We start from the raw sequence: 19,535 nt of genomic DNA on the forward strand, positions 1-19,535 counted from the left end.
TCCAGGCTGACGCTGTGCGTGGTGGTGTATTTTTTTTAGGTTATTTTTGGAAATATACGCGAAATTTAAATTTTAAAAGCAGCCTATTCATTCATAGACAACAGCAAAACCTGAATATTTAGCAAAGATTTCTAATATTTACGATAATAAATCTTAAAATTTACATCCCCGTGTATTTTTATACGACGGCTTTCGTCGCCCGATTTCGTGCATTGTTTTCGATCTAAATTTACACGCCTCAAAAATTACATTCTTGAAAAAAATACATCGTGATAGAATTTTACATCAAAATCGATGTTCCGTTTTCGTGCATCGTTTTCGGTCTAAAATTACACGAATTTTTCTTGCTGTGTACCAGAAGTAAATCTTTTTCATAACGAAGTTGATCAAACTCCTGCCAAACATAATACTATGTTGACTTAAACAAATAAAGGGAGCTAATATGGTGTAAACAACTAAACAGCATTTCACGCATATTTCTGACCAACATCTAGGACATATGAAGAAAGGTTGATTATCAAAAGTGTTGAAAATTGATTTTTTCAGTTTTAGTATTAGAATCAAACGAAAAGTACAAAAACATCTTTAGTATTCTTGTACCATTCTTCAATTCAGTATGCTTGCATTACCAAAGAACTAGAATAAGTGCTTCAAAGATGAATTTTATTGATAATTTATTGAATCAAATGTCATCCACATTCAATCAGCAATTAGAGCTGCCGAAACAAGCTGAAATTTCTATGGACGAGACCTTCAAATGGCGTGCACTGAAAAACAATCAATTTGCGAGTCGATCCAAAGGTACCCGTAGCTTAAAAGACAAACCTGAACCTGAAAACAGTGAATTATCAGAAGCACCATGCATCAGTGACAAAAATGAAATAACTGCTTGTGCTATGATTGAAAATTTAATTGACTCTACTGTTCAAATAAGTGATACTAATGTGGAAATTGAAATTGCCAAGGACATAAGTGGAGATGAGATTCGTGAAGCTGTTGCGGCTTTCCAGGTTTCGACTGAATTTTTATATCACGACCACAGCAGAACCACAAGAGAAGTAATTATTTCCAACGGAAGTGATTCTTTGCCAGTGAATAGTGAGCAAATTTCATATCCTGCAATTGTTGATAAACATGACGAAAGAATCTTGGCAACTGAATCTTGTTCAATCGATCAAAACATTGATAAAACCAAAATCCATTCAGAAGGAGACAAAGATCAAATCACAGTTCCAAAGCCGACGGATCAAATAATCAGTCAGATGTCTTCCACTTTCAATATTCCCAATGAACTGATCTCGAATAGTACACCCGTTAAGGGAAATTCTAAAAGGTATGGTAGAATTCATGGTAAATTGGAGCATAAACATAAAGCAACATCAACTTCAAAACTGTCAAAAGAGGTCATTCGAAGATCTAATCGACTGAATAACAAGGAATTGTTCACTGATGCCAAAGAAAAATTGCAAGGAGAAAATTCAATCAAAAATCAAACAATACATGATCGTTCTCAACACTCTATTAATAATCGAAATATCAAAAGCATCAGGACGGTCATGAAGAATACACCACGAAGCAAAATCGAAAGCAGCATGAAAAATCAAACTCGAAGCAATAATTTACCAATCTCCGTGTCATGCAGCCCAGAAAACTCTATAATAATTAAACCATATGATCCATCAACTGATAGAGATAATAAAGAAACCCAGCATGCAGAGTTGAAGATAAACCATGATCAATGTACACCAGTTATAGCTATCAAATCGCAACATATAAATAACAAAAGCATGAAAAAGGCGATTTTAAGAAGAAGGTGTAAAATGAGATCTATGAAACAAATACGATCAAAGCATCCGAGAACTAAAGCTATAATTACGGAACGCAAACGGAAAACCCTAAAAGAAAACGAATCAAGTATTTCCAAAGATAATAAAAAATCTCCACTTCTCCGTGGTCGTCTATCAAGACCTATAAAATTATCTGCTAAAATATTAGCTAACAGTGAATTAAGACAAGGTTTCGAATTGCAAAACTCCGTCAGATTGAGTCTGAACACTGATCTTGTGCAGGCACAAACTTTGCCAGAAATACCTAAAGAATTCGCTTCGTCCAAGCCCAAAACTCCGAAATCTACTAATAAGTCATCATCCATCAATTCTGCGGAGTTAGAAGACTTTGGATCTACACCTACAGCTATAAGCACTGCTCCATTATCCGCCGAAGAATACACACAAGTTCTAGGAAAAAATGATCATGTCCAGTCCATCACTGTAGATTCTTGTCATTCTAAGGATGACAACCAAAACGCTAGTACAGATAACCTTGAATTGAAAGAAAAACACTTTTTGATGCTTGGACTTGTTAGAAGTCACACCATAGAAAAATCATTGAACGCTAGTAACGCAGTTATTAAGTGTGAAGATTCAAATATCGCAAACAAAGCAATGGACAAAAGTTGTCCAACATTTGGCAACAAAAAAGGCAATAATAGCAGATCACCAATCATTCAAATGAAAAACTCAAATTCTAGTCAAAAGAAATCCAACCTAACTAATGTCAGCCATAATGATTATCATCCTATGGTTATCTTACCGCCTGATTATCAATCAAAGCATATATGCTATTGTCGAAAACGTACTAGATACTTCACAACAAAGACCAAAAGTCGTACTTTTTGCACGGCCACAGACAGCGTAGATGGTGAAATTTTCGGTTGCCGCAATCTACTAAATGGAGACCTTCTGAACCTTCTTCGTCCCAGTAAAGAAACCAGCTATCAGTTGTTTTGCAACGCTCATCATCGAAGATTTAGGAACCACGGATGCTGTCCTTTCTGTGGAGTGTTTTGCTTACAGGTAAATTTAATTTAACACCACATTCTTTGCTCAAAGTTATTCCAATTTCAGATGATTTTCAAAAATGAACCATTGTCAAATTGGACTTTGTAGATTATAACCAACATTCGTTTTCAATTTTTGTTTCTAGGGAGATTTTGGACTTTGCTTCAATAAGCATCTGTTTCATTGGGAATGTGCTGAAAGACTTGCAGTACCTTCCAAATTTAGCGCAGTCCTTCCTGAAGCCATTTATCAATGTCCTCACTGTGGACTAGAAAGTCATAAAAGTAAGTATACATTCAAGGTTCAGCTTCCAACAGAATTTAAGATCATCTCCCAAAGATAATATAATTTAAATAAACAAAAAACTTTCATTCAATATTTAAAGATTTGTTTAAGTATCTCAAAACAGTCCGAAAAGACATTTAGTATCAAGTAGCGTTCAACAAGCGATTTATTAAGCGATAATCAATTTTAGTAGTTGAACAAATCTTTTTTTTTTGTATATTCTTTATTTGAAACGACTTATACATTGAGGCTTTAAGGAGCCAAACTCGTTTTGGGTGTTTACAATTGTTTGCTTATATGGTTAGATTATCACTTTTTGAAAGGAACAGAAAATCGAAAGAGGAAATAAGAAGAGAGTTACAGACTAACATCAATAACTTTTAGGTGAAGATTTAATTCGAACATGTAGTACGAGTTCAACACAGCTAGCACTAACTGGAGCGTCGAGTTGTTTTCCTCGGTTGAACAAATCATTCAAAATGCTAATATAAGCCATGTAAAATTTGTATTATTAATTTTTCTGATTTGTGTTTTCTTGAGCGATAAGACATATTTTAAGAAGAGTATTGATTTTTTTTTTTGGTCTAATGAACCAAAAATTTGGCCTAAACAATCTTCGCCATTTGAAAAAAAAAATCAATCACTTTTTAGATTAGTCTTTTGCGCATTGCCTTTTCATACACGGATTTATTCCGCTCATGATTTCAAAAAGTCAAATCGCATATACCTAATACCTATATAATTATACCTAAATCTTATTTCCTATTTACCATATCAAATTTGGAGCTGTAGCATGTCGTACTATATATAATCACTTAATTGTACTGACATCCAAGCACTAAATTAAAGCAGAAAAGTACATATGTCACATATTTCTTAGGTAATCATGCTGAAGGTTGTTTCTATCCCAAGTTTGATTGTTGACAGTTTTTTCGGAATGCAAAACATACGACGCTTCAAGAAAACATTTCAAGATTAGTGAAAATCTCAGTGATATAATCAATAATGATATTGAGTGTATGAACAATCTAGTGAAGTTTTTTGAAAAAAATAGCTTATTCGGAAAAATTTAATATAAATTAACATTAGTTATTACGTGAGGGTAAAAGTTCAAGACTAAAAACCCTCTTTAAATAAATGTACAACAACAACAACAGTTTTTTCAACAATAATTTAAGAACGCTTCGTGCGCTAATTGGCAAAAAAACATTTGAAGTGATAATGTTCAAACACATTTGCAACCCGTGTAATTCGTATCAGTAGGAAATCATATTTAAAAAGAGTCATCAAAAGGCAAATCAATTTTTATAAATAAGAAAGTATTTATGTTGAAGCCTGTTGTAGTTTTTAATCAGAAACAATCGGCAACCCTGAATCATGTAATTTTGCATACACTGAAAATCGAAAATACCCAAACTTGAGAACTGCCACCCGCCAAACCTAAGTTCAAGATTGACAACTTAAGTTTGTGAAAAAATCACAGCTTGCCAATAAGCCAAACTTGTCCTTCAAGCGAAGAACTGTTTTTTTGGGGGGTTTTTGTTGTAAGCGCATCTTATTCTGTTACCTCCATCGTGGCAGATTTAGGTTTGGGGGGTAAGTTCAAAGCGAAGAACTGTTTTTTTTGGGGGACAACTTTTATTCTCGCTTCATTCGCAGAAAATCTCACATATACGATGATGTAGCTGCCTCTCTCAACAACTCTCCGGTGGTCGAGCGGTTAGCATCCTGAGATGGTAATCGCAAAGCCATTGCAGGTATGGGTGTGATTCCTGTACCTGGCAATATTTTTTTTTATTTTGATTTCCATTTTATTGTGGTATCAGATTTTGGGGGATGAGTTCTCCTTTAAGAGCTTAACTTTGTGCTATGCCACCAATAGCCAAACCTGTAGGGAGGGAGTTTCATTCGGGTTGGCGGGGAAAGTTCTCAAGTTTGGGTATTTTCGAGGTTCAGTGTATGACATGCACAACCTTTTAATCGAAATTCTTGTTAGGAAATGAACGGAACATGAAAAGTGCTATGAATATAGTGACGTCATGGATGTATCAAACCTTGATGATTCATTTCTTATAAGACTGACGCCAGGGCTTGGCAGTTTTGATTATTGTTCACTACTGTTCAGTCGAGGAAAAAATATTCGATTCGCCATGGCGCTGAAATTGTTAGTTGGGCAAAGTGAGTTACGATTTTTATACATCAACGTGATTTAATTTATACGAATATTTATCCGGTGTATAGAGTGAAGATCAAAGTGTTGCTGTGAAATGGAAAAATCCGTTGATTTTGTATAGCATAATACTTTTATGCTTTTATGAATTTGATAGACTCGTGATTGGCGACGAAGTTTCATTTTCACACCTTACGTTTATAGTACTGCATTGATTTGTTTTTCATAGAACAGGATTATGATTTATTTGATAAATATGTTTAAATGTTCATAATACAAAGCCTTTTCATAGGTGAAAGTTATATTTTTGGATTTTCTGAAACAGTTCAAAATGTGAAATTATTGATTTTTCTCATTGCGATATAGTTGCGCAGATGTGTATGACGTCATCATTCTTTGCTGTCAAAAAGACTGCAATATTGACATCGAATGAATCCAAATGAACACCCACTGGCAAAACTTCGAGAAATTCTTGTTGTATATTCGAGAGGAAATTTGATACAAGTTTTAATTGCTGATAGGCTACAATTGGTTAGTCATCAGCCATGGAACTTGTTTTATTTAACGAGCCTATTAGTAACAGGCAAGAAATTTTATTTTAAAATACAGGACTTCCATTATAAAAACGTCGAATGTCGTTTAGATTCTTTAATTTTCATATTTATTAACTTAACGTTCAAAATTTAGAAGAGCTTAAATTTGAGAAGTTTCTGTCCTGTTGGTAGAAAGATTTAAAAATGGCATAGCTTCACTTTCACTTTTCTTATTCTCATCACGTTTCACGAATCCTTTTTTTATAATTGTTTTTTAAATCTTTATTTTGTTTCTAGAAATTATGAACGAGGTGGTTCGCTACAACGGATCACCAAGTAAAACACGAGCCAACGGAAAACCGGGGACGGAATGGAGAATCTTAATAGTTGACAAACTTGCCATGCGCATGGTCTCCGCATGCACTAAAATGCACGAAATCAGCGCCGAAGGAATAACACGTGAGCTCGACTTTCTACTATTTTAAGTTAGAATGATTTTAATTATGTATTCCTGTTCACCTACAGTTGTTGAAGACATCAACAAAAAAAGAGAACCACTACCAGCAATTGAAGCGGTCTATCTAATCACTCCATCTGAAGATTCCATCCGTTTGCTGATGAGAGATTTCGAAAATCCGGCTAAGCCAACGTATAAAGCTGCTCACGTCTTTTTCACCGAAGGTACATTAACGCACAGTCATAATAATTCTTGAGATTGAGATTTTTTTTCGGTTTTTCAGTTTGCCCGGAAGAACTATTCAATGACATTTGTAAATCTGTAGTATCGAGGAAAATCAAAACTCTTAAGGAAATCAACATTGCTTTCCTTCCATATGAATCCCAAGTAAGTATGATTTGATGTTTTTTATAATAAGCTTATCTTACTTTCTTCATTGATAACACTTGTACTAGGTATATTCTCTGGACTCGCCTGTTACATTCCAATGTGCGTATTCCCCAACATTGTCTTCAGCTCGTTATGGTAACATGGAGCGCATTGCTGAACAAATTGCAACATTGTGCGCAACTTTGGGGGAGTATCCTTCTGTGCGTTATAGAAGGTGTGTGTTATTTACTTCATTCCATGGGTAATAGTGACATGCCATTGCTAAACATTTTGTATTTTACAGTGAATGGGATGGTAATGTTGAACTGGCACAGATGGTGCAACAAAAGCTCGATGCGTACAAAGCTGATGAGCCAACCATGGGTGAAGGGCCAGAGAAAGCCCGATCTCAACTGGTTATTTTAGATCGCGGATTTGACTGTGTTTCTCCTTTACTTCACGAGCTGACTTTGCAGGCGATGGCTTACGATTTATTGCCAATAGTCAATGATGTTTACAAATTTGAACCATCGCCAAATGCTGCTGAAAAGGAGGTTTTGTTGGACGAGAATGATGATCTCTGGGTTGATCTGCGCCATCAACATATTGCTGTGGTGTCACAAAGCGTTACACAATATTTGAAAACATTTACCGAATCAAAACGATTGACCCAAAGTGAAAAACAATCGATGAAAGATTTATCTCAGATGATCAAAAAAATGCCTCAATATCAAAAGCAGTTGTCGAAATATTCAACTCATTTGCATTTGGCCGAAGATTGCATGAAAGCTTATCAGGGTTATGTTGATAAATTGTGCCGTGTAGAACAAGATTTGGCAATGGGCACTGACGCTGAAGGAGAAAAGATTAAGGATCATATGCGCAACATTGTGCCAATTTTATTAGATTCAACTGTCTCTAATTACGATAAAGTTCGTATAATTGCCCTTTACGTTATGATCAAAAATGGTATTTCCGAAGAAAATTTGACGAAACTAGTAACGCATGCTCAAATCGAGCCAAAAGAACGAGAAATGATTACTAACTTGAACTACTTGGGAATAAACGTTATTGCAGATGTAAGTATTAAACGTGTTCTCCAACTTATAGCAATTTTAATTTTTTGCAAAATTTTATCATTCGTTTTATAGGGCAACCGCAAAAAGCCTTACACTGTACCACGTAAAGAACGCATTAACGAGCATACCTACCAAATGTCACGCTGGACACCCGTTATCAAGGATATCATGGAAGACGCTATCGACAATAAGTTAGATGAACGCCATTTCCCTTTCCTCATTGGCAAGAAAACAGCCGGATTCCACGCGCCTACAAGGTATGTAAAGTGCGATAATTTAATCAATGATCAAATCAAAATAAAGATTTGATTTACAGCGCTCGCTACGGCCATTGGCACAAGGATAAATCTCAAACAGCGGTCAAAAACGTGCCACGTTTGATTGTGTTTGTTGTTGGAGGATGTAGCTATTCTGAAATACGATGCGCCTATGAAGTGACCGCTGCAGTTAAGAACTGGGAAGTCTACATTGGATCGTCACATATTCTCATACCCGAAACATTCCTCAGTGATTTAGGTTCTCTCAATAAAGAGTAAATATCAAAGCCTTGTGTTGAAGTATTTACGCATTCAATGTTATAATTACATCACTGCATTTGAAATGATGCTATCTAAGAAATTTCTAGTTACACGAATGCTAAGTTTGTAAAGTATTTCCTAATATCTGATATCAAACTGTCATAGTCCATCTATAAGCTTCACTGTTATTATTTTAGAGCTTTGTATATAATCTGTATTCAAAATAATAGCTGTTATTTATTGGATCGTTTTGAAATTCAAATTAAAATAAAATCTATCGTTATAATTCACATACGCAAGAAAATGATACCCATAAAGCTACATTTCCAGTTTCATTCAGATTACAACCGTAGTATAGAAAACGTGTGGATCAAAAACAAAAAAAAAATGTAAAACATGACGTTTCTTATTTCACATCAATAAAAATTTGATTCAATTACCAAAAACAAATGTTTTATTGGGAATTTCAGGAGGTTTTTTCTTTATATAGTACGCCGGAGCAAGTGCAAATGTTCAACTTTTCTCCGTTAAAAACAATTGAAAATCAGTACATTCAAGTTATATTATTACAGTAAATTAAGTATTTAGATCAATTATGATCAGTTTAACTCTATGATTAAGTTAATTCTAAACATTGTTTATTTGACTCAAATTTGCTACAGCATTAAAAGTATTTGATAAATAGCAGAAGATCCTAGAGCAAAGAAAATGCTTATGATACATACACAGCCAGATCTTGTCAGCATCCCGGTGAGTAGTGGGCCGGGCCCACTGTGCAGTATTGGACGCAGAGACAACTGCAACCAGGCAACGATAACGTCACTTCAAGATAATGAAGAAGGCTTTTCCGCGAACAATCATTCTTCTATATGGACCTTCGATGTAGGTGACGCCATCTAGAGAGTTCCGGCAACAAGATTCATGCATCTAGCCATGGTAACTAATGTGTTTCTTGAAAATAAATCAGCATAACATGTATATCTGTCAGAAGTAAGTACTGCAGAGGCATCTACAATAATACGGTTGCTTTGATAATTTTGTATGTTATTTGACGTTGACGTTGTTGAATACTCAAACCATTGACCCCCATGAAAGGTGTACAAGCTATTTTAGCAGCCTGTTATGATACCTCCGCTCAGAAGGGCTGCTCCTGGCTGTGCAAGAATTTTCCATAAGCCACCGCACGCATTGAAAACAGGAGTTATGGCTGTTTTACCCTCAATTTCCCAACATTTTTCAATAAATTCAGGAAATTGAGCGCTTCGTTGGACTCCTCGGAAAAGATCACACAAGATACGTCCCATTTAGTTCAAAATTTTCAAGTCCTTACATGATTTTTCTAAACTATTTGAAATTATAGGGTAATTAAAAAAGAAAAAAAAGACAAACGCCGTCCTTAGACAATTTAGGCTTTACAGACTGGATAAATGACGTGGACAACTTAAGATTAACATTTAACACCCAGTACCGAGATGGGAATCGAACCCATGTCATCAGTGGACCGTCGATTACCGTCTTACCACGCTAACCACTCGACCACCGAGACGTACAATTGAGGGTAAAACTGCCATAACTCCATTTTCCGAAGCGTGCGGGGGTTCAAACAGCCTCCAATCGATTCCTTGGAAAAAATCACACAAGATACGTTCCGTTTGGTTCAAAATTTTCACATGCTTTTTCCTGAAATAATTGAACTATTTATGGGGAATTGAGGGTAAAAACAGCCATAACCTAATTTTCCGAAGCGTGCGGTAGCTCAAGCAGCCAACATTGACTTAGAAAAAAAAATGCATAAGATAGGTCTATTTTTGCTCAACATTTTCAAGTCTAAATAAGTTTTTTTCTTGATCAATTTTCCGAACAAATTTTCCTTTTTGTTACAGGACATTTACGTTTTTTTACAGGAAATAATTTTTGCTGTGTACAGACAGATTCCACCGTGACGTGAAATCGCTTTTCCGGACTTTTCTGCACTATTATCATTCTAGAAGTCAACCAACTAACTTGAAAATAAAAAAATTGTAGCAAACGGTCGCAAATTGAATTTCCTTGAATATAATTATAATTTGATGTTTTCGTTGTAATCGATTGAACAACAACGAACGAAGTTTTGCTTATTTGAAGTTGTGACGTGAATTCAATCAACAGCACAGGGTAATAGTTGAGTGAATTCACGTCACGAAATATAAAGTTATTCTGAACCATTCTCTAGAGCCTTCAAATTTTATGTGCAAATTCAAAAACGGTATTTTGTTGTTCCGACTTTTACAATCATAAATTTTCAGTATCTGCACCTAACATTTTCTTTATTTTGATTGTCACTTGAAAAGCAACATATTGAGGGATTATACGTTAAAATTGCTACTGTCATCATTTAAAGATTCGCCAATTTTTTTTTTTTATTTTTTTTAATCTTTTTGTACTTTTATTTGAAAATAATGAACTTATTAAAAAATAAACTAAATTATGCTTGATTTGTAAAAATCCGATAATCTGGGGGGTCAAAACAGCTTTCAGAGCCTATCTCCATAAAAAATTTACAAAAAATCAAATTTTGTGACGTGAATTCAGTCATTCGCGTTGTTGTAACTCAGCTAGATTCTAATCGACTTCTATAAAAACTAATGTTTTAGAATCTTCTTATCATTTTCAAAGAAGATCTCATTTTGTCAGAAAATGTCAAAGTTTTCTCGTAAAATTGAAAAGTTCCCTTTTTTGTGACGTGAATTAACTCATTTGCGACTGTTTTTGTTCGCTTTTCAAAACAACTACATTGGATATAAACAAATTCTTTTTTCTACAGAACGAAGCAATGTTTTTTGGTTTCAAAACGTTCTAAAAAAATTTCCAAAACAAATTCATCCATATATTTTAATTAATTATTTTGTAAAAGTTGTCAAAATAACAATTTTTTCCAAGAAAAAAAATTTATTTTCAAAATCATATAAAACATGTGTATTTTTTTTTCTCTTTTTTCCGTTGGTTTTGTGTGATTTGAATTATCAAAATTATAGACAAGTTTGAGATTTTTTGATACGCGAACGGATAAAAATCACTTTTGAGTGGTACAAGCGCGTGGAATGTGTCTTCAGGGTGTTCAATAAGTTCGAATACAAATAAAAATAACGATAAATTAAAATCAACTGAACAGAATATTTTTTTCTTTCTCCAATGGAAAGGTAATTTAATAATGACCAATCACACCTTTTGTTTTTGGAATTTTTTACCTTAAAATAATTATATGAGCTCCAGAGGTTTGTTAAGTCCACCGTACGCGGCACGCTCCTCTATTGTTGAAATTTCGTTCCACGTAAGAATGCTAACGATTTTTCTATAGTCAAAATAGGTTTCCTGTATTTGTTTAATCTCGACAACATGTAAGATATAACTAATCAATCCAAGAGAGTTATATTTGAAGGGCAAGGCACTTTTCATTTTGAGCCAAAATTTCCGAAAACCTGTATTATTCTGTGTAAAATTGGCCTATAAAAATAAACACTACATGCACAATTAGCAAAACAATCCATTAATTACCAATGTAAACTAAATACAAAGTTACACAAGCACATATTTAATGGTTTTCGTCTATTTATGATGTAAAATGGTTCTATCCTCCATCACGTTGCTGAAAATCAACTAGCCGTAGCTACTTTTTCGACATTTCACACATAAATAAATTATTATTATCATTGATACGAAAAAATAGATTTTATATAAGACAAGGTTAGGAATTCTGTTTTTGTCTATTCTCGACAACATCAATGATTATGAGAATTGGACCAATAAAGGCATATGAGGTGACCTGTAAACTATTTATTTTGGTCAATGGATTTTTCGTCTGAAAAGGCTGAAAAACGAACATTAAACAAAAATTAAATCTTTGACACCAAGAATAGTTTGTGTGATGATAGCACAAAATTACTCTAACAAAAAGTTAGATGTAAGGTACACCGGGGTAAGTGTGGACGCGGGGTAAGTGTGGACGATGGCTATTAACACTAGAAAGACCGCACCAGTCAAAATGACTGGTTGGACACTTTGTTTGTTGCATATCTTTTGAACACTACGCTCTAAAAATTCGCAAAAAATACGACTTTTCATGAATTTTGAATCTCTACAAAACTGTGTATTTTTTTATTTCACTAGCTCTTTTAATAAGCGAGAAAAATTTCGCCATGGACACTCGGACCGTGACCAGTCAAAATGACTGGTAAAATTCAAAACCCTATAACTCAAACAAGATAATTTTTTTTCGCTTGCTTTTGGTTTCATTTGCAATCTACATTCAAGACAATGAACCTTATACTGTATTTGTTTTCTCCACTCGTGGAGTGTTCCACCGTACCCGATAAAAACAAACACAAATCCTCGCCAGTGTATTGCTACCTCGCTCACTCACACGCTCTCTCGCAACACTGGCAAAATTATCGGTGGGCCACCGTCCGTAAGCAGAACTCCGACAGGTCAAAACCAGTGCAACACCGTCCGAATAAACAAACAGTTTGACAGCACCTAGTGGTGCACCAGTGCAACACTCGGCATAAACAAATACGGTATTAGTTGATTTATGGTGGGCAGGAGTGTGTCATTCGTAATTAAATTATTGATTTTCGATGCGAAGTCATGGAAATTTGTAGAAAAAGTTTTCGGATTGACCGCTGTGTGGCGCTTCAAGCACTTGACTCCCAATTTTTTTTTTTGATAATTATTTGACATATTCATTTTATGACATACACGCATTCGCCAACTATGCGAAAATGAGGTGATTCCGTGCACCCATGGTGAAAAAATATTTCCATTTTATAACAAAAATGATATTGAATAAATAACAAAATAATTTCAAAAGAAAAAAGTTAAAAATATTATGATATAAAAAATTTTCCCTTTACCAGTCATTTTGACTGGTCGCGGTCCGAATAGGTATATTCAATTTGCCGGTCCTTCTAGTGTTAAAACAAAAGTGTGCACTATTTTTTCAAACTTTTAATGCAGAATGTTCAATTTACTCGTAATCTATCCAATAACTGTGAAAAAGATACGATTCCGAGAATAACGGATGTTTACAGCGACTTTTTGCGAATGTTCTATTTTCAACTACTAAATACTAGTAGCACCATGAACTTTTTTCAAAATTTTGGACGGTTCGAGCAATAAAGTAACGTATTCGACCAAGAATACACAAACTTGTTGAAAATTTTCTGAAAAATCATAGGTAAAATCTACCGTCCACACTTACCCCATAAAGCGGGGTAAGTGAAGACACCAGCAGTCCATAACAATTTACTTGATAACTTTTCTCGCTTTGATTCTTTCAAGCTTATCTCTTCAGCGTTTGTTAAAAACATGTTCTGCATCACATTGAACGCCATTTTATCAAAATTGATCAACTGCTGATTTTATTATGGTTTTTTGAAGTTGAACTATACGAAAAACCGTCAACACTTACCTCGGTGTACCTTATATATGTAATACGGCTTTACCACACCATTTGATTAAAAAGGGTATTCGAACTCATTGAACCCTGTATATTTTATCCGAGTACGAAATCTGATTTGAAAATGCTAATTCTGAGATCTGAATCCGAATGATCTGAAATCTGCGACACAAAATATTGAATCTGAAAGTCCTTGAAGAAGTTTTTAACAATTGAAAGGATTTCTTTCAAAAAAACTCTAGAACAGAAATAAATTGTACCTTATCCTTCCATTTTATCCGAGACCAAATTGTAATCAAACAGTCGTAGTTCCTTGTAGCAGGTATACATGGAAAATTCATACATATTCATCACAGCAAGTTTAAAGCTCCATACAATACAGGAACCAAGACCAAAGCACCAATAGTCGGAATTCCAAATGCTTTTGATATGATAAACCATAGAAGTGCAACAATTAGTGCTTGAAATAGGATATGAACGATTAGTAATCTGTTAAGAAAAAAAAATTGAATTATTCTGGCTTTTACTAGTTTAAGTAACAAAACTGCTCAACTCACATCGAATCTTTCTTGCGAGCTGCTTCCAGTGATTTGGGATGTTCGTTGTTGAGATAACGGCGCACTCCCTGAGCCAAATTCACGAAATATTCAGGCCACTGCAAGGACGTGATGTCAATTTCGAATACGGTTCTGTCTTTTTCAGTCAGCTGTCGACTCAGTTCCAAAGTTTTGGCATTGTTGAACTTCCATTCGCTGAAAATAAACTTTTCCAATCGATTCAGTGACTCCCAAACATTCGTGTGTAATCGAACCAAACTGGAAATTAAAAAAAATAATAAAGGTTAAGTTAAATGATACGAACTAATCTACTAAAAATAGCATAGGATTTCCAATTCAATTATCACTTACATGGGTCTTCCTCCACATATTTTGGTAACAAAATCTAGCAAGTACGCTGGTAAGAAATGAACGAGTATCGCAGAGATTTTGTATAACCATAAACTCGGTACAAACTTGAGATGAGGATACCTGGAATCAGCAAAATTTTAAGTAAAGTTCTTTAAAAAAGGAATAATATTTTTTCGCAGAGAATTTTAATCATCTAGTGCTTGAGTTAGACACTTGTAGACTCTATTTCATTTGTAAAATAAACTTGCTCACCACACAGCAGATTTCAATGGATATTTGTGCAGATATTCGTTAACCTTATCTTTAACACTATCCCATTTGAATGGATTACACGTACTTGACGTGCAATGGAAAATACTTATTTGTTTGGTGCTACAAAATAATGATAAATGATAAATAGTGGTCCTTCCTTTTTGTCATCAATTATTTTCCTTACTTCCTGTCCGCGATATAATAACCCGTAACTAAAATCTGATTTACTACAGTGTCAACCGGTATGTAATCACAAATAAGCTCTGTTCCAACTGGCAATCGCCGAATAATACCCTTAGCTGCGCCCATCAGAAATCCTTGAGGTCCGTTTTTTGAAATTGTCCATCCGGGAACAGGTTCCTTCCATGCACCAGTTACTGAAAGATGTCGATATGATGAAAGTATTCTATCATGCTGATAAATTTACTTACTCATACTAGGTCTAACAATCCCGCATGGGAAAATGCTGGCACATTTGTCCACCTCGTGCTCGGCTAAATGCTTCGTAAATGTATAAGTATTAGGATGATCCTTAAGTAATCTACAGTTTAAATAAGCGTTGTTTAAATAAAGAAATAAATATTGAATTCGATTATAACCAAAACAAACCTATCAGTAAGTTCGTCTAATGCGTCTTCGCTTAAGGTGTTGACGAGATCGATAATTTTCTCTGCACTTTCGTGCGTTGGGTACAACCTTTCTTCGGTTTCCTTCAGAAATGCGTTTACATATGCGCTTGATACATGAACCATGCACTGAAATTAAAATTTCTCTTTAAAATTATTGACGAAGATTTCAATTTAATAGCTCACTTTTAAATTTTGCATTTCTCTACACAGTTGCATGACACGGCGAGTTCCCAGGAGGTTAATCTGTACAGTAGGTTTCAAGGTAGCTTGGAAATCCAATGTAGCAGCGGAGTGGATGACTACATCAATAGTTTTCGCCAGCGCAGAACGATCCTCTAGAGAAAGACCCAAATTTTCCTCTCCAACGTCACCCGCTACTGCATGCAGCTTCTTGAAAATATCGTCCGATACTTGCTGTAGTAGGGTTTCGAATATCTGCAAGCAAACCCAAAAATTAAAGTAATAATTTGAATGCATTTTTTCTGTGAAAATTTGTTACAGCATTCGTGGTAATTTCCTGTAACCTTTCCGCAACATTTTTTCCTTTCTTCGGTCTCATCAATAAATAAATGCCACCAACCTAAAAAAAATATAGAGAAATATAGTTGAATACTAGTCAACAACATTTATAATAGTTCTTTTCCACTTACATCCGGACACGACCGCAAAATCTTCTCAACTATAGCGATACCTAAAAATCCAGTACCACCGGTGATGAAGATATTTTTATTTTTATAAAAGCTTTGAACACTCGACATTTTGTATCTGAAATGAAAAAAAAAATTGCTATGTACCGCACTGTTTTTTTTAAATAAGTTTGGAATTAAGGAAAAATATATCTATTTTTTTAAACTAAATCTTTATCTTTTCTCATATTTGACGAACGAATTTCTTAAGGTACCCTTGGTGACTGTGAAAATTCCTTAATTTGTTTCACTTCCTTATTGACTATTCCGTAATCTGACGGGATTCGGCGTGGCAAGGTCACCTCACTTCCCTTAACTTAACCCCTTTACCTAAATTTAACAATTTCGTCGAATAAAATTGACATAGGACATTGACAGAGGACAAAGGGATTTTTTAAAGTTTATGCAACGATACAAAACTTTAAATTTTTTGACCATTTGGATGTTCAAGAATTAAGGAACGAAAGATTGATAAAAAACATTGAGAAAAATATTAAGTGCTCTTATAGGTGGTGGACTCTGGTTTCTGCTGTTATACCTACAACATCCTTATTTTACATCTTAAATTACTCAATGAACAAGATGCACCCAAAAATCAATCCCCGAAAAAAAACACATATTGTGTTAAACCCTATGAAGAAGGGAGGGGCGGACTTAAATATGCCGGAAGAACGTCCTAGCTTATCAAGGCCTAAAATGTTTCAAAACATAAAAAATTGTTTCAATTATAATTTCTAATTGTTGTTTTTGTTGGCTCAAGGTTGAATCCCGAAAATCAAATCCAATTTTACATGTATAAGTTAAGAAGATTGATTCTCATCAAATTGTATACTTTTTCCAAGCTTTTTAGTCATAATTCCTGAGGTTGTCAACAATGTTGACTATCAAAAACCAGTTGTAAAAAACCGTTATGCATAAGGAATTTTGTAATTTGGATCATACGCTGAACGGCATACTCAATCAAATCAACAAAAAAGATTTTCAGATTAAAACGCTGGCCAAATTGGACTCACAGTTTTTCTTTTTATTTTTTGGATAACAATTTCAAGTCTCGTGTCATACTCAAGTGACAACAGTTGAACGAAAAATAATCAAAACGAAACTGCACCTTTGGAAAGCATTAGTAATTAATATTAATTTTGAAATTTCACCTGTGTTAATGAACGCACAAAGAAAGCACATCGTTTGAACTGAACCTTTTTGAAAGCAGTTCAAGTAACCTCAATGACCGATGAAGCGACAAACTTGATTTCAGTTTTGGGACTATTCAACTGACGAGGGGAAGCTTGCATGGATCTACGTACATGATCAGTTAACTTCGAAATTGTCTTCCTACGTTTCGTAAGCCAACCATGAATAACAACATGAACAAAAAAAAAACTGATTACGTCAAACAAGTTGAAGTGCCACCAAAGCTAGAACCTTCATTTCACAATTAGACACACCAAATGTTCAAAGTCACTTATTCAAACACTATTTCACACTACACAGCGAAGGAATACCAATGGAAAATAATATGGAAATACTTACATGATTATTAAACAGAAATATTTATTTAACAAACTTGGTTAGGACTGAGCAATCCAGCATCACTCGTGGCACTGTTGGCACGTCTTTAAACGCTTTAAAAGAAGGTCTCGCAGTTTTATTTCTCTCGCTCGCGATCACCGAAGATTGCTGCAAGATGATCGTCTCATTTGATTCATCTTTGCGGGAGCATCGACTTATGATCTCTTCGTTTTACCTTTGCCGTTCATTCAACATCTTGTAAAAGAGATTTGCTGACTGAGAGACTTTCTATTGAGGAAAGAGAAATGAAAACGGATTAATACCATTCTGCTGAAGCGATCCAAAATTTTAAATGTCGACTGCAACATGTTCCATAAAAGATTTACCGCATCAAAAAATAAGAATTAAAAATGTCACAAATGATGGGATACAAAAATATCGAAGTGATGAAATTTTGAAAATTCGGAATGAAAGAATGAAAAATGAAATGAAATTAAAGAAGGTTTTAGTTTGCACAGCTGTTCATCAATACAGTTAGCTTATCTTTTGATTTTAGCAATAAAAATTGATCGAAATAGCATGGGCTTGTGATATAGCTTAGTTGGCAAGTCAGTTGCTTCCTGAGCCTATCTATGGGTTCGAGCTCAAGAGTAAACATCGATCACAGTTGTACTGGATAGTTGTTCAATGACTCCGCCAAGTGCATCGTGATATAAGTCGCGAATGACATAAAGATGTTAAAACGACTATAATCGAAACAAAAAACAAACTCTGAATAAGTTTTTGTAAATAAATTCTGAACTTAACATTTACCGATTGTCATTGAATAAAATCACTGATTTCCAGCCCTTTGGCGATTGATTCAGCTATCCATCTTGCCGCAAAGTCAGTGAGACAAAGATCAGCAAAATGTTGCTGACTTCTAGATTCGTTGTAGGTAAGAAAGGAAATTTCATCATTTGAAAAACTTTGGGTTCAGCTTCTATTTCGAAACGATTTTTATACATACCATATTTAGATTTTTTATTTTTAATATGATTTAAAGTTGTTATAATCACTTATTTTGAAAATGTAGATGACCCAATGTCACGCTTGTCCACCACATTTTTTTCAATTTGTTAAAATACGTATACACCAGTTGAAAAGTGAATTCATTAGTATTTTATTTTTGCATCTAAGTTTCAAAAAGTTTATTTTTGATTAAAAAAAATGTACTTTTTGATGAATACTTCAAATTTTTCTCACTACACGGGTTACACTCAAAAATTTTAAGATTTTTTATAGCTTTTATCTTAATAGAGGGTGGAAAAAGGGGTATTTTTAACGATGTGAGGCAACGAAATTTAGATGTTTTTTTTAACGTCCATCCACTTTCTTTGCACAGAACCCCAGTTTGCTTTGAAGTGCTTCTCGCTGCTAATTGTTTTTTGGGTCTTCTTAAAGTTCTGCTTAACTATCGCCCAATATTTTCCTATTGGAAGAAGTTCTGGTGTGTTGGGAGGGTTCTCATCCTTGGGCACAACCTGAATGTTGTTAGCGGCATTCCACTCCAAGGCCCTTTTTTCATAATGCTTTTGAACACATTCTTTCACGTATATTTTCTGGTTGAAGGTCCCGGTTGCAACAAAAATGTAGCTTTTCAAGCAACTGGTACACTGGTATTAAACTTTGATAGTTTAATATGTATTCCAATTTCATTTATAATAATAGTGTTTGGTACTTGGAAAAAGGGGAATTTTTGATGACGTGACGCAACGAAATTTATATCGTTTTTTAAGTATACAACGCACTCTAAATATACAATATGCAAACTTCTGAATACACCACAACTCTATATTAAAAATTGTGAAATAGCCTATGAGTAGC

At 34.5% G+C, this 19,535-nt stretch overlaps 3 protein-coding genes across 4 annotated transcripts; 2 read left to right on the forward strand and 1 right to left on the reverse strand.

Annotated features, from left to right (window-relative positions):
- The first annotated feature begins 499 nt into the window (after nt 1-499).
- LOC129754395 (uncharacterized) lies at nt 500-3,193 on the forward strand. The gene is made up of 2 exons (XM_055750447.1): nt 500-2,855; nt 2,986-3,193. Exons 1-2 carry the CDS (start codon nt 657-659, stop codon nt 3,181-3,183), a joined length of 2,397 nt encoding a protein of 798 aa, XP_055606422.1. The 5' UTR covers nt 500-656; the 3' UTR covers nt 3,184-3,193.
- A 1,992-nt stretch (nt 3,194-5,185) lies between these two features.
- Nucleotides 5,186-8,648, forward strand: LOC129752821 (protein ROP). Its single transcript, XM_055748601.1, has 8 exons — nt 5,186-5,303; nt 6,126-6,287; nt 6,354-6,509; nt 6,569-6,672; nt 6,741-6,889; nt 6,959-7,733; nt 7,806-7,990; nt 8,050-8,648. The coding sequence occupies exons 1-8, from the start codon at nt 5,276-5,278 to the stop codon at nt 8,267-8,269; spliced, it is 1,779 nt and encodes a 592-aa protein (XP_055604576.1). The 5' UTR covers nt 5,186-5,275; the 3' UTR covers nt 8,270-8,648.
- A 5,291-nt stretch (nt 8,649-13,939) lies between these two features.
- Nucleotides 13,940-17,826, reverse strand: LOC129751205 (putative fatty acyl-CoA reductase CG8306). Of its 2 annotated transcripts, none has more exons than XM_055746570.1 (11): nt 17,691-17,826; nt 16,125-16,239; nt 15,974-16,054; nt 15,658-15,909; nt 15,455-15,600; nt 15,277-15,386; nt 15,030-15,222; nt 14,846-14,965; nt 14,594-14,713; nt 14,243-14,500; nt 13,940-14,174 (listed from the first exon to the last, which is right to left on the reverse strand). In XM_055746570.1, exons 2-11 carry the CDS (start codon nt 16,230-16,232, stop codon nt 14,036-14,038), a joined length of 1,527 nt encoding a protein of 508 aa, XP_055602545.1. In that variant the 5' UTR covers nt 16,233-16,239; nt 17,691-17,826; the 3' UTR covers nt 13,940-14,035. The 2 variants fall into 2 exon arrangements, with proteins under 2 accessions (XP_055602545.1, XP_055602546.1); XM_055746571.1 differs by lacking the exon at nt 17,691-17,826 and adding an exon at nt 17,312-17,334 and having other exon boundaries at nt 13,946-14,174.
- Nucleotides 17,827-19,535: the final 1,709 nt, after the last annotated feature.

Source organism: Uranotaenia lowii, chromosome 3 (genome assembly GCF_029784155.1).
Source record: "Uranotaenia lowii strain MFRU-FL chromosome 3, ASM2978415v1, whole genome shotgun sequence".
Classification (NCBI taxonomy): domain Eukaryota; kingdom Metazoa; phylum Arthropoda; class Insecta; order Diptera; family Culicidae; genus Uranotaenia; species Uranotaenia lowii.